Genomic DNA, 13,925 nt, shown 5'->3' on the forward strand with positions numbered 1-13,925 from the left:
TTTTAACTAGTGGAAGTAAGTGCCATTATTTATGAATCTTGCTGAATTGCACAGGGAACTGTAGCTAATAGCATGGACCCTATTTTGTTTTCCCAGGCTATTTACAAATCTGATTTAGAATGGCTACGGGGTATTGGATGGTTGCCAAATGATTCAGTTGGAATCAACCATGTTAAACATGCTGGAGATCTCCTGAATGAGGTAAAAATGTTTTTCAATACTACAGTTTTCTTAAGGCTATTTGTAATTTTAAGTATTTTTAATGGTTAAATACATCAATATTTTTTTAAAATAAAAAGTACACCTGGAGTATTTCTACAGCATTCACTGTGTATGGAGAGTTTTTCTTTCCATGTAAACTTTCTTGTCCTGTCTATGCATTCAGAATTGCTGTGTTATCTATAAAATATTCCAGTATAATCTGACTGTTCATCTTTTCTCTTGTATAGAGAAAGTACCGTACAAAAGTTGAAACTCTTCCATTTACTCCAGTGGCGGACAGAGTAGATTATATCACAGCAAAGAACAGTGGTGAAATTCTCAGTGACGTAAGTTTGTTCACATGTTTCCAGGCTGTTAACTTGGTCTGTATATTTACACGGTAGGATTTTATCTTTAAAAGGATAATTATTTTATCTTTGTAAAAAAATGCAAAAGAGTACTCAGTCAGTCTCTGGGAATTCTGTGAATGTATGACATAAAGATGAACAGGATTTCACTAGCTCAACTCCATCACTTATAAGGGAAGAAGCTCCTCAAGCAGAGTAGCATCATTCCTAGACATGTGAAAAGCCAGTACTAGTTCTGCAACCAGTCCCTTCTATCACTCTTGGCTGATATCATTGGTGATCATTGACAACATGAACATAAATAGCCATTTGCACTCTGGCAGCCATAACGTTTAATTCTTCTCACTTATGCCAATATGAGTTTTCACTTTTTAGTTAACAACTGCGTGCCACTAAACATGAGCAAAATTGATGTGTTCTCAGCTTGCCATTCTTTATATGTTTTTGAGGGCTACTCTGTGAGAAGCTGGTCCATGAACATGAAATGATGTGACTCTCTTAACAGTTCATGAGTTTGTGTTCCTTTTTTTACTATGTGCTTCTGTTCCAGAACAGGCCAAGCTAAACACTTACATTAACTCGAACACTGGTAAAAGGATGGCGCTAACAGTGATACAGTTGAATTGAATGCCATGGCCATACTGCCATGCAACCACATACTGACATTTGAGCATGTCCTGTGCTTGGGAACATGATTCGTTTAGATATCTGTGGTTGGGAGATGCTAGAATGCTGCATTCACATAGAGGTCATGCTGAGTAAAGAGATTTGCTCTTTAAAAGCTTAAAATCTATTGCCCTGGTTTAAACACTTCTTGCTTGGCTGTTGGCTGTACATCCCTGTAGACCAAACAGATAACATAACTTTGACTTCTGAAGATTCTTCCCTGTCCATCCAGCTGCCTTAGAACAAGTCTTCAAAATTTTCTCTCAGAAATTTTGTAATTTCTTGTCTTGTATAATTTCCTTTATAAAAAAAATACCCATTTGGATGGATATATAATGTGTCACGTCTAACAGCCTTGCAAATTCAGAATTTTATACATTATTTCATGCATAAAATATGGGGTTTGGTATTATGTTTTCCCAATTTTGTGATGGTGCTGCAAGGCAGTAATTTCTTTCTCTTTTCTAGATTAAATACCACAAAGCATGGAATGAGGTCAAGTCAAATTATACTCTAACAGATACACCACAGCTAGATATGGCCCGAGAGGCAGCCAGAATCCTTAATCAGGTATGGAATCTCTGCTTGACAGTTTCTACTCACATTAGTAACTCTTCTGAGGAATTTAGAAAACTAGCCTTATTAAGGAGATCCTAAAGGAAGGATTTATTACCCTTACACTTTAATCTAGGTTACATATATATGGTAATAATTATCATTATAGTACTGTTGAATTCCTCCTCACTTTTATTTTCCACAGAGTTTATACAAGGAAAGTTGGGAGAAAGAAAAAGCGACTGGTTACCTCTTACCTCCTGACACTGTGCAGATCTCTCATGCCAAACACTCAAATGATGTCCAAAGTGAGGTAATAATTTTTCTCGTTAGGAAGGCAAGTGCTTGGAAGCCTGGAAATGTTAAAGGCCTTCCAAATTCCACAGAAGACATAGAAGGCTTTCCATTAGGGGTAACATCCGGCAGGCTTTTCATGAACCATGAAGTCCACTGTCCTCCTAACAATTCAGACATCTTTGTTATTGTGGGTTTTACAGATATCGGTGCTGAAAGGTCAGATTCTGCTTTCCACCTTCACTTTCTCCAGAAAGAGTCCTTTCAAAATCAACTAAGGTGGACTTCTATATTTTATAAATGTTAAATAATTGAAGTGATATTACAATTGTAATATATAGCTCTGATTTCACTTTTTGGCATATTATGGGGGCTTCCTCCTTGAAAAACTGTGAGATGGTATGCACATTGCATTTTAAACTTCTGCATAATGGATGTTGAAATTATTACATGACTCTTAGTGTGAATATGTTTTATAAAAACAGTATAATGTAAATACCTTAAATAAGCATCCACTCTTCAGACGGTCTCAAATAATTTGTTACAAAACTGAGGCTAAATGCATTTATTAGGAAACATTTTCTAACAAGGCTTTCCTCTTATGTTGAAAATACTGAAAAATGGTAGCATATTTGTCTAGAAAATTATATCTTTTGAAATGGAAAGATTATACAAAGTAACATTACTGTTTGTGTCATATTTTAATCTGGTCGTGTACTGAAAACCTAAGACTGCATTTGACAACTCCCTGTCTCATCTATTCTTTGCGTTGACAAAACCATAGCTCTCCACAGGTTAAAAACAGAGCAGATAATCAGTGTTGATTTTATATGTATTTCTCTCCTCTTTCATCAGCTTAAATACAAAGCTGAGTACGTCAAACAAAGAGGTCACTATGTTGGAGTTGCCAGTATGAGAGATGATCCCAAACTGGTGTGGTTTGAGCATGCAGGCGAGATCCAGAATGACAGATTGTACAAATCAAACTATCACAAAACGAAGTCCAAAATTCACATCCCTCCGGATATGATGTCAGTTGTAGCAGCAAAGGAATGTCAGACCTTGGTCAGCGATATTGACTACCGCCACTACCTGCATGAATGGACGTGCCATCCTGACCAGAATGACTGTATTCAGGCAAGGAAGGCCTATGATCTGCAAAGTGATGTAAGTGATATTACATACATACTACATAATTGCCACTTGGTGTGGTCTAAGTATATTGTCCATATTATCCAAGACTGAAAAATGTCATCCTGAATTTCTTTCATTTCATTATTTTCTATGATTTAGAATATTTATAAATCTGATTTGGAATGGCTTCGTGGCTGTGGTTGGATTCCTCTGGATTCAGTGGAACATAAGAAAGTTAAGAATGCACAAGAACTGATAAATAAAGTAAGAGAAAATATTTTAGCAAAAATATTTTAGCAGTTACGTGATTAGCTCTTCTTTCTCATGTGCAGTGTTTAAGAAAATGTTTCATCTTTTTGTAGAAAGCATATACAAAAGAAGCCCTTGATAACTTTTCCAATTATACCAGTGTGGTTGACACTCCTGACATTGTTCTGGCAAAGATTAACTCTGTCAATCAGAGTGATGTATGTACTTTTTTTTTTTTAAATGCAAACTGTTATATCACTAGAACTAGTAAATGACAACTGCTTTTGCTAAACTGTATTGTGTTTAGTCTTATGTATGTGTGTGCGTGCATATGCATGCTTCATTAATAATAATAGACTTTTACTGGGGTAAATAAGTGTAGTGAGAAGTGATACAAATGACCAACACCAATATTGCTATCCAAAATAATTTTGCACTTTTCTGTAGAAGAATATAGCATGTCCCTTGTTTAGAGTTTACATAGATTTGCTTCGAGTAAATTAGTAGATTAGTAGTAGATTCTTAGTGAACAGCAGTCGGTTGTATGGTGCTAGTGGAGTTCCTGGTGTTGCTACTAACATGTATTTGCTGATCAGTATGTTTAATTTCACTAGAATACTGTGTGGATTTTGTGGTGTGACATACTGATGACATTTGCCTGTGTACTGTAGTGGTTGGAATGTACTACACGATGTTACTGAAGATATGATAACAACAGAAAATTAGTGTCTGCTACTAATAGATGGACTAATTGAGATGATTTATTTCTCCTGTGGAATTAACATTGTGTTTGTTTTCTTTTGTAGCTAAAATACAAAGAAACATTTAACCTTGAGAAAGGCCAGTATATTGGGTCTGATGATACTCCTGCGCTGAACCATGCCAAAGACATGTCCTTATTATACAGTGATGTAAGATTCAATAAATACCTAACCAAGCTTTAATTTGTTTTGAAAGCAACAGAATGTGGAGTGGACTTCAGAAAACTGTTCTATTTCTGATTCTGTCACTAGTCTACTGGGTGGCCCTGGGAAAGTTCTTTAATCTCTTTGTTTTTCGGTTCTTCCCAGTTTGGATCATTGGGATAAGGGTAATTTCTTTCCTCATTGAACTGATCTTAAAGCACTGCTGTGTGGTATTTGGAAGTAGTAATAGCAGCAGCAGTAGGAGTAGTAGCAATAGCAGTAGTAGAGTTTGTGTGACAAAACCACTTTGTAATTCCATCCAATAATATCTTCCCAGACTACTGATGAAATTTACATATTGTTTTTACAAGAGAGGAAAATTGTGGATGATTTACATTATTAAGCAGTTACTTTTGAATAGCCTCACTAATTTTAATGGGAAATCTCTATTTTTTTAAAATGTGACTACTCATTCCTACAAGTAGGCACTTCATAATTTAGTCTGAAGGTAAATATATTTAATATTTAACAAAACATGATGTATTAGAAAAGTGCCACTGACAGTTAATGCTCTTATAATAAACAATAGCATTACTTGGGATTTTTCTCAAAATTTTGAGACATGTGCCTATAAAATTATCAATACTATACTTTTAAAGAAGAGTTCATATCTACATTTTGGATATTTTTATTGCTCTTCCTGATGAGAAATGTTGAATTCCAAATGTAGAAAAAGAAAACAGAGATCAGCTCAAATTTGTACTCAGGTACCTTCCTGAATTGGAACACTTCTTCCATTCACCTTACTCACACTGAGTAAGTGTTCAAAATGAACATTCTTCATTTACTTTATTGGGACTATTCATGGAATAAGGAACTACTCTGTAAAAGCACTCATATTCCATGTGCTTATAAGTGGCAGCGTCAGGTTTCTTGGAAATTATAATGGATTTTTTATCAAAACCTGTATGTGTTTTGTTTGTCTAGAAACTCTATAAAAATGCTTGGGAAATTAGCAAGCCCATTGCCTATACTTTGGATGAGAAATATATTCCCCTTGTTGGAGCAAAGCATGCAAACTACATAAACAGTGAGGTTAGTATGAATTTTCCGTTCTTTCTCTTTTTTTCCCCTATATGTTGTTAGAATGAACTTTAAAATTTTTACATGAATATTTTGCAGCTTAAATATAAGGAAATATATGAGAAGCTGAAAGGTCATTACCTGGCTGGGAAGGATATTGGTGATTTCCCCAGTGTCATTCATTCGCTAGCATTCCAGAAAATAAGGAGCGCGGTAAGGAGAGAATTAGTCTTGCTGTGGTATTTTCCATTTTCTTTATTTTAGTGTGATATATTTAAACATAAATAATGTGATGCTTAATAACATCGGTAAAGGTATTTTCAACGTGTTTATGTTTCCTTATGGTTATTTTGTATGTGGGTTGAATAGTTGAAATTATTTAGGAGATTAAGAAGGGATTTGTTTAGCTATTAGACATATTAGAATAGGGAAAAAACCTTTTTTCTGTTTCAATTTAAAAATCTGAGCAGTAAGAAATAGCACATGACTTGGGATACTTTCGCTTTACCAAAAAAAATGATGTTATTTTGACTCGAAATAGGAATTTAAGAACTGGAAAAGTAAATGCACATTTGTTGTTTTGTTATTATCACTACTGCACATTTAGCATGTCCTGCAAGGCATAAAGTTAGTATAATCTCAAATGTTCTGTCTTCATTTTGACAAGGAGATGTAACTGGATTAAAAACATATTTGTAGCACATGACTTTTTTTATCTTGAAGTCTTGTTAATTTTCTCACCAGCTGTTAAATCTGTAAGTGAAGAAGGTCCTTTTTGTCCTTCTAGAATCTCATCAGAATAAACGGTGATTAATACTAAAGTTAAGATTTCATCCTATTGAATCCCATGGGAGTTTAGCCACTAAATCCAGAAAGCATGCCTCAGATTATGCTATAACCTGTAGCCTATTAGAGTCAAAATTATGTGGAAAAACTCTGTTCTCTCTTCTTGCCTTTTCCCCAATCTTCCCTTTTTAGTTGGCATACAGGAAGAATTACGAAGACACCAAAGCAAATGTCCATATTCCAAGTGACATGATGAATCACGTGCTAGCCAAGAAGTGCCAGTATATCCTCAGTGATCTTGAATACCGAACTTACTTCCATCAGTGGAATTGTTCACCTGAAGAAAATGATGTTGTTCAAGCCAGAAAAGCCCAGGAGATTTTGAGTGATGTATGTGTTTCATTTATTTGTTTGACTTTTTAGTAGCCTTTCATGTAATTTTTCCAAGGTATTTAAATATAAAATACTTTCAAATATTTTCCATAGTATTTACATATGAAATTAATAACCAATGCAAATCCTGTGGGTAAAATTCAATCATTCAAACTGTGAGATGGGCTATTTTTCTCTGTGCTCACATTTAATCTTCCGAATAGATTGTAATTACAGAATATAGAGAAGAAACAAGTAGTACTTTCTTCAAGCAGAGGGCAAATTTCTTCCTAGCTTATTATATCTGTATCTCTTCCACATAGGTGGTGTACAAAGATGACTTAAATTGGCTGAAGGGACTTGGATGTTATGTCTGGGATACTCCACAAATCCTGCATGCTAAGAAATCATATGACCTCCAGAGCCAAGTAAGGATGTTTTCCTCAAATAAGTAAATATCTGTAAGGCTTTTTTCTTCTGTTTATGATTCACTGGGGCTGACACCTGTCCTAGTCCAGAGCAGAATGAAGTAATTCCTATTACAGCAGAAATACCGATATAGTTCAAACTATTAAAATACACTCTTTCAGTTTCAGCCTACTAGATGCTATACCATGATGTGCAATTTTTGTTGTTTGTTAGTTCATACTGGGTATATATTAAGTATTTCTTTTATATGGCCTGTCACTTTTGAAGTTGGTTTTAACTGGGTCGTAATCCTGGGCTTCAGTTGTCCAGAACTGATTTTAAAGGAAGCTGGCAGGGAATTTCCTGGTTACTCTCAGCATTAATGTGATTTGGTTTGTTTTGTTTTGTTTCCTTAGATAAAATATACAGCTGCCGGAAAAGAGAACCTTCAGAACTTTGGTGTTGTTACTGACACACCTCTCTATGTGACTGCAGTGCAGAGTGGTGTAAATGCTAGTGATGTGAGTCTCTCCACTTTTTCTGCTCAGGCTTTTCCCCGTGCTCCTTCTGAGCATTGAAAAAAGTTAACTAAATCTGTCTGTCGTCTCACAGGTGAAATACAAGCAAGATTACCACAAAACTAAGGACAAGTATACAACTGTGACTGAAACAGTGGATTCTGAAAGAGTTCAAAATTTGAAACATCTCTTTAGCAATGTAAGTGTTTCTATACTTTTTTTTTTTCTCTTAAGGTGTTACTGTGTGGGATTTTTGCTTTATTTTGTTTGTTCACTCTGAAGATAAACATCCAAACATGGAGCTTATCAAAGCCAGTGATAGCCCTCTGCATTGCTTGAGTATGGGGAAGATGCTGTATTTCAGGCAGAGGGCATATTTCCTAACTGTAGTTCCAGTTTTGTCAAAATACATGCATTAATAAATGGATTCCCTGAAGAAAATTGCACCTGAACAAAATTAAGACCTTGTATGAGAATGGACATGAATAGTTAAAATGCATTTTTGTCACCCTTTATGTGCACTGTCAAGATTAAACTAGTATACAGCCTCTTGATATTAAGTAATAGTTACAGCATATAAATAAAAACAGAAGAGCTTTTCATTTCTATTGGTCCTTGGTTATTACACAGGAGATGAATTTTTCCACTCACAGAGACTTTCTATTTCCCCGTAGAATCTCTACAAGGAAGCCTGGGAAAAAGTGAAAGCTACTGGCTATATAATGCCCTCTGATGCTGTATCCCTAGCACGTGCAAAAGAACTGAAGCATAATGCTAGTACTGTAAGCGAATAAAATACTTTCTCTTTTTAATCAGGTCATCAATTCTAGCAATGAATTCCTTCATGCCTTACATATCCTATAGGTATAAAAATGTGTTTTTTTAAAATTATCTTCTATTTTTAATTTAGATATAATATGTATCTGTAGCTAATCAGTTTTCTGTGATAATCATTTGGATAACAGATAGTCCTTTGCTGCTGCTTTTTGTGGAAAAAAATGTCACATTTTATAGTAATAGAAACTGTTTCTTGAAAATGTCTGGTTAGGTTTTATTTCGGCCTGGATTGCATAAGCATTCAGGTAAGAAAAACACCAGATATCTTTAAATTATGCTTTACCAAGTATAGAAGAACATAATCTTATCCTTTACCAAACTCAGGCTTATGAGAAATCATTCTCTTTATGGATATCTTTAAATAAAAGAGCTGGAACAATAAATAAATAGCTTATTCTACATCTGTTTATTTTTAAAGTCTTCTAGTCAGCTGTCGTTATTTTTAGAACATGATAGTTGTAATATGCTTTCTTTGCCATTTAAAATAAAATAGAAAACCCAGATCCCACTTTAAAGGCTCTCTCTGCTTGTTGGACTCAACTAAATAGTTTGCTTAGTGATGAATTTTATTCCAAAAATACAGTTGACTCATTGGAGTCAGTTATTTATTGCCTTTCTTTGCATCTGCTTAGGTAAAATACCGAGAAGAATATGACAAGTTTAAAGCACTGTACACACTACCCAGAGGTGTTGAGGATGATCCCAATACAGCAAGGTGCCTTAGAGTTGGAAAGCTTAATATTGATGTAAGTGTTGTTTTTCGATGTGTGTTTTCCTGATAAAACTATACTTATCTCAGAAGAGGCTACTCAAAGAATCCACATGCATTCACTCAGATATCACATTTCCACATGCATTTGGCAGTGTTCAGTATTTGCTAAATTCTGTAATACACTTACAAATGTCTTTTCAAGCTTGTGACTCAACTGTTAAATTGCCTGCATGGCTAAACCTTTGGCGTAATATGTTTATGTGTAAAACAGAGTACTACATAGTCTACCTCCTTTTAACACGAGTACAATGAAGATTCGACAAATCATATTTTATCACCCTTGTTAAGGTTCTGCAAATTATTTTTAGAGCAGGTAAGATGAAAATTGTAGTCATAGCCAAAGTGATTGCTCTCCCACTAACGTTCCATGAAAATATCAGTAATTTTGCTTCAAATTTATCAACAGTTGATGCTTCAGACTATTTGTCAGCATTATTAATGTACTGCTTTAACTCTGCAGCGTCTGTACAAGGAAGTCTATGAAAAGAATAAAGCCAAAGTCCACATTATTCCAGACATGGTAGACATAATTTCTGCTAAGGATGCACAGAAAAAAATCAGTGAAATTGATTACCGCACACATCTCCATGAATGGATCTGTCTACCAGATCTTCAAATCAATGCCCATGTTCGAAAAGTAACCGATCAAGTCAGTGATGTAAGTTCACAAATCGTGTTCGTGGCTCACTTTTCAAACAGATTCTTGCGTTTATACTCTGTTAGAGGAAATGATTTAGCAAAAACTTAGTTGGAGCACTCTGAAGTTTCCACTTGAATCCGTTGTATTATGCACTGCTAAACAGCATCTATATCATATTCTCATAGGACTTGGAATTAAGTATGTAGTTGAGATGTGGCTTAGTATGCATAATTTCAGTGTTATCAGTGTAGGCACTGGGTCATAACATTACAGTTCTACCAGTTCAGCCATCTCTGTCTGTAAATTGTCCTTATTATTTGGTTGCATAAAGTGTGGAAACTTTGGAAGCTTGAGAAAATCCTGGTATGAAGAAAAATAATTTAAATTCCAAAGGAATTATTTTGATTTTCTCAAAAAAAAAAAAAAAGGCCAAAATACTGAAACCTTACTTGCCATCATTTGACAGTTGTGTTTCAGAGTGGTTTAGCAATAAGGGATTAGATCCTAGTGGAAGCCTTACAGATTGCTTCTTTGCTCTGATACCTTAGGTGGTATACAAGGATGATCTTAACTGGCTGAAAGGCATTGGCTGCTTTGTTTGGGACACTCCTGAAATTCTCCATGCCAAACATGCCTACGATCTTCGCAGCGATGTGAGTGGATACACTGGGTTTGCTTCTTATTTTTTTTACTCCATTGCATGAAAAGGATGGAGTAGCTTTATTCTACTCCAGATATAATCTGGAAAATGTTATATATCCTTCTCTACTGAAGTACTCATTAAACAAACATATCTGGTTATTTAAACTTTGCTGCTCTAGAAGTAGATATTGTCAAGTTACATCCCATCAGGAAAGCATTAGCATACATTTAAATACTTGTCTTCTCAGAAAAGCACTTACAACAGTAATTCTTCATTCAGAGCCCTTGAAGTAAAGCAGAAATTATGCAGAATTCCTATAACAAAAATGTATTTTGATGTTGATTTTACAATTTCTTTTTCTTCTCTCAAGATCTTATGACACATCCTTAGTTTGGGATTCATATGGCAGAACAGCCATTCTGGTTTTTGATAATTCTTTAAAATTCTCTGGGTTTTGAGAATGTATGCCCCTTCGTAAGTTCTGTATCAGAAGTATGTAGGATATTTATCATATGGTACATATGTCTATTCTATGAATGAGTATTGATATTTCCTAATATTCCTTGGTAAAACTTATCAGCTGTTCTTATCTCGTAAGGTGCCATGTTCATTTATTCAGCTGTAATTTCAATACACATTCTGTTTAAATGCTGGTTCACCAATAGAATAGTTCAGTAATAAAATAAATAGTATATATAGTAAATATATGATAAATTCAATTAACAATAACTAGCCTTTCTAATTAGAGCTCTCAAATTTCTTTCTGCAGATTAAGTACAAATCTAAGGCAGAAAAAATGAAGAATGACTACACTGTGGTCATGGACACTCCTGTCTATGTCCAGAATGTCCTCAGTGGCTTGAATTTAAGTGAAGTAAGTGTTTGTATCACCTTGCACCCCCAATACTGCATATGCCATTGCCTCACAAGTTCTAGAAATGTGACTTTTAATAATTTCTAATAATAATTTCATTTTAATCATTTATTCATTATGGGTTATCTACAAGTCATTGCCTATGCCTTTATTAAGTTACAAGAACACAATCACTAAAATCATTAACTGCCTGAATCCAAAAAACTTTCATCCAGTTTTTTCGGAGAAATTCCTGTATGTATGTAAACAATACATACTGTGAGAGAACATGACAATTATGACTCTCCTCTAATCACTTTTTCTTTTTCTCAGGCTGTTTATCGTGGTGAATATATGCACAATGTTAAAGGCAAAATGATTCCTACTGATAAAACAGTAGATTTGGAGCGGGCGTATCACGCAAACAAAATACAGAGTGAAGTAAGTATAAAACTTTTGGCTCTGCAGAGTTTCTGATATTCAAAAAGCAAATTCTTTAAAAGTTAATGTCTGTCTTTAGCTTTTCAGATAAAGCAGCTAGATTTCACTGCTCTGAAATAAAAGTGGGGAAATGTCCTTGTTTAAGCTACAAGCGTGCATTATAATGCAGACATGGGGAAAATCTTTTGCCAATTGCAATTAAGAGATTTCCTATGCAGCTAATGAATGCTGTCAAATGGTACACACAGTTGTCACAAACTCTCTCTCTTCTCTTGCAGAATTTGTATCGCTGGGCTGGTGTGAAAGCTCTGCCTACTGGATACAGCCTTCCCACAGATGCCCCCAGCTTTCAGCATGCGAAACATGTCCAATACATTGGCAGTGATGTAAGTAATGTGCTAAGTCCTTCCACAGCATGAGTTGCAAGGGAATATTTGATGCCCATCCTGTATGAGCACACAACTGTTTGAGACAGTTATTTCTCAGATTTGCTTGTCAGAGAGCAACAAGAGTGGGGTAGTTCCATGTGGATGCCTGAGCCAGGAACTGAGGGTGGCCATGACATAGACAGTGACCTCATCATCCAGGGTGAAGTCTCAGGGTGAGGATGGAGATGGGGCTGAAGACAGATGCACTTACAACATAGCTCAGGCAAGGCCTGACATCCCAGGTGTGGGTGGTCAGCTCAGTTAAATCTTATTAGTGTGCTCAAGCCCCAATGTTAATAATGTTTGCCTTAACAGAATCTAAAGATTACCAAACCCCATAATTATCTGAATTATGAATTTTGAATTATCAACATATAAATTTCCTCAGGCAGATGCAAATACCTTATTAGATACAAAAGAAATTTAAAGGATTATTAATCACGGGCCATGTGATAAAAGTAAAAATAACAATGATGGCTAGTGTATTTAACTCTGATATAGCCAAATCTCACTTGTTTATCTTTAAAAATCTCACTCTTTATACTGTATAAATTGCTGTCAGAACTGCAGTGTAAGTAGAATCACAGTCAAATTTTGTTTCCATATGTTGTTGTTCCTTTTTCCACTTTATAGCTGAAATATAAAGAAGCCTATGAACACATGAAAGCTAAAGGCTATACTCTGGGACCTAAAGATGTTGGGTTTGAAAATGTGAAGAAAGTGAATCAAGTCATTAATGAGGTACAGTAAATATATGTATTCGCTTTCAGTTTTATTTGTAGTGCCCAAAATATGAATGATGAGAATACGTTGACTGGGAAGGGTTGTAGGATTCCTGTTCTTTGAGGCTTTTAAGAGCAGTTTAGACAAATATCCATCAAGAATGGCAAGGGATCATTGATCCAGGCTTGGAGTTGGGCTGTAGGGCTTTTTAAGGTTCCTGATAACTCTGCCTTTCTGTAATCCTGTAAAACTGTTACCATAATATAAAATCAATTGCAGCATAATTTTATTAACCGATCTGCTGCCACTTGATTAAAGTTGCATAGAAATTACTGCATCTGGATGATCTGCATGAGTCTTGATAGTTTCAGGTTTTATATAAATGTATGCAATTCTTTGGTCATTGGCTTTAATAGCATGAAAATTAAACATACGTATTTACACGTCTCAGATTCTCCATGTATTAGAGATGCTGCTATCAAAAACAATTGTGGAAAATCTTTGCCTAGTTAGAAAATAGTATGTTTTCTCCCTTTTCTCTGGTAGTTATGCAATACCTAGCAAGAAAAAAAAAAAAAGAAAGAGAAGTACTGAGACTCTGCCAGACTGCTTGCCATTTTAACTTTTTAACACGTAGAATGCTGTCTCCTTTGATACAGAGGTTGTATCGGGCAACATACCACAAGTACAAGGACAAGATTCATACCACTCCAGACACACCAGAAATCCGTCAAGTCAGGGCAACGCAGGAGGCTGTCAGCGATGTATGTGTCTTTCTAACATAAGAACCCGAAAAGATTTAGCATAGTCAGCATGACCAAACATGTCAAATGCTATTTTTTCTTTGTCTTTCAGTTGATCTACAAGTCAGATTTCTTTAAGATGCAGGGACACTTGATTTCCTTGCCATACACTCCTCAGGTGTTGCACTGCCGCCATGTTGGGGACATCACAAGTGATGTAAGCAACTTCTGTTAAGATACCTTGTATTTGAATGCAACAGGCCTAATGCTTTTATACTGAAAGTGGAATTTGGCTTCTGTCATTTG

At 35.3% G+C, this 13,925-nt stretch overlaps 1 protein-coding gene across 29 annotated transcripts in view; it reads left to right on the forward strand.

Moving 5' to 3' along the window:
- NEB (nebulin) overlaps positions 1-13,925 on the forward strand; it is a 130,945-nt gene that overhangs the window by 74,243 nt on the left and 42,777 nt on the right. For all 29 annotated transcript variants that reach the window (XM_054829697.1, XM_054829698.1, XM_054829708.1 and 26 more), the window contains exons 97-120: positions 97-201; positions 450-548; positions 1,704-1,805; positions 1,996-2,103; positions 2,940-3,251; positions 3,378-3,482; positions 3,581-3,685; positions 4,274-4,378; positions 5,360-5,467; positions 5,555-5,668; positions 6,434-6,631; positions 6,937-7,041; positions 7,438-7,542; positions 7,634-7,738; positions 8,214-8,321; positions 9,009-9,122; positions 9,609-9,806; positions 10,337-10,441; positions 11,201-11,305; positions 11,618-11,725; positions 12,004-12,111; positions 12,787-12,894; positions 13,536-13,640; positions 13,732-13,836. In XM_054829697.1, the coding sequence (XP_054685672.1) occupies positions 97-201; positions 450-548; positions 1,704-1,805; positions 1,996-2,103; positions 2,940-3,251; positions 3,378-3,482; positions 3,581-3,685; positions 4,274-4,378; positions 5,360-5,467; positions 5,555-5,668; positions 6,434-6,631; positions 6,937-7,041; positions 7,438-7,542; positions 7,634-7,738; positions 8,214-8,321; positions 9,009-9,122; positions 9,609-9,806; positions 10,337-10,441; positions 11,201-11,305; positions 11,618-11,725; positions 12,004-12,111; positions 12,787-12,894; positions 13,536-13,640; positions 13,732-13,836 (2,940 nt within the window). The remainder of the gene's footprint in view (positions 1-96; positions 202-449; positions 549-1,703; positions 1,806-1,995; positions 2,104-2,939; positions 3,252-3,377; positions 3,483-3,580; positions 3,686-4,273; positions 4,379-5,359; positions 5,468-5,554; positions 5,669-6,433; positions 6,632-6,936; positions 7,042-7,437; positions 7,543-7,633; positions 7,739-8,213; positions 8,322-9,008; positions 9,123-9,608; positions 9,807-10,336; positions 10,442-11,200; positions 11,306-11,617; positions 11,726-12,003; positions 12,112-12,786; positions 12,895-13,535; positions 13,641-13,731; positions 13,837-13,925) is intronic.

The sequence above is a fragment of the Grus americana genome, chromosome 6 (assembly GCF_028858705.1).
Source record: "Grus americana isolate bGruAme1 chromosome 6, bGruAme1.mat, whole genome shotgun sequence".
In the NCBI taxonomy this organism is placed as follows: Eukaryota; Metazoa; Chordata; class Aves; order Gruiformes; family Gruidae; genus Grus; species Grus americana.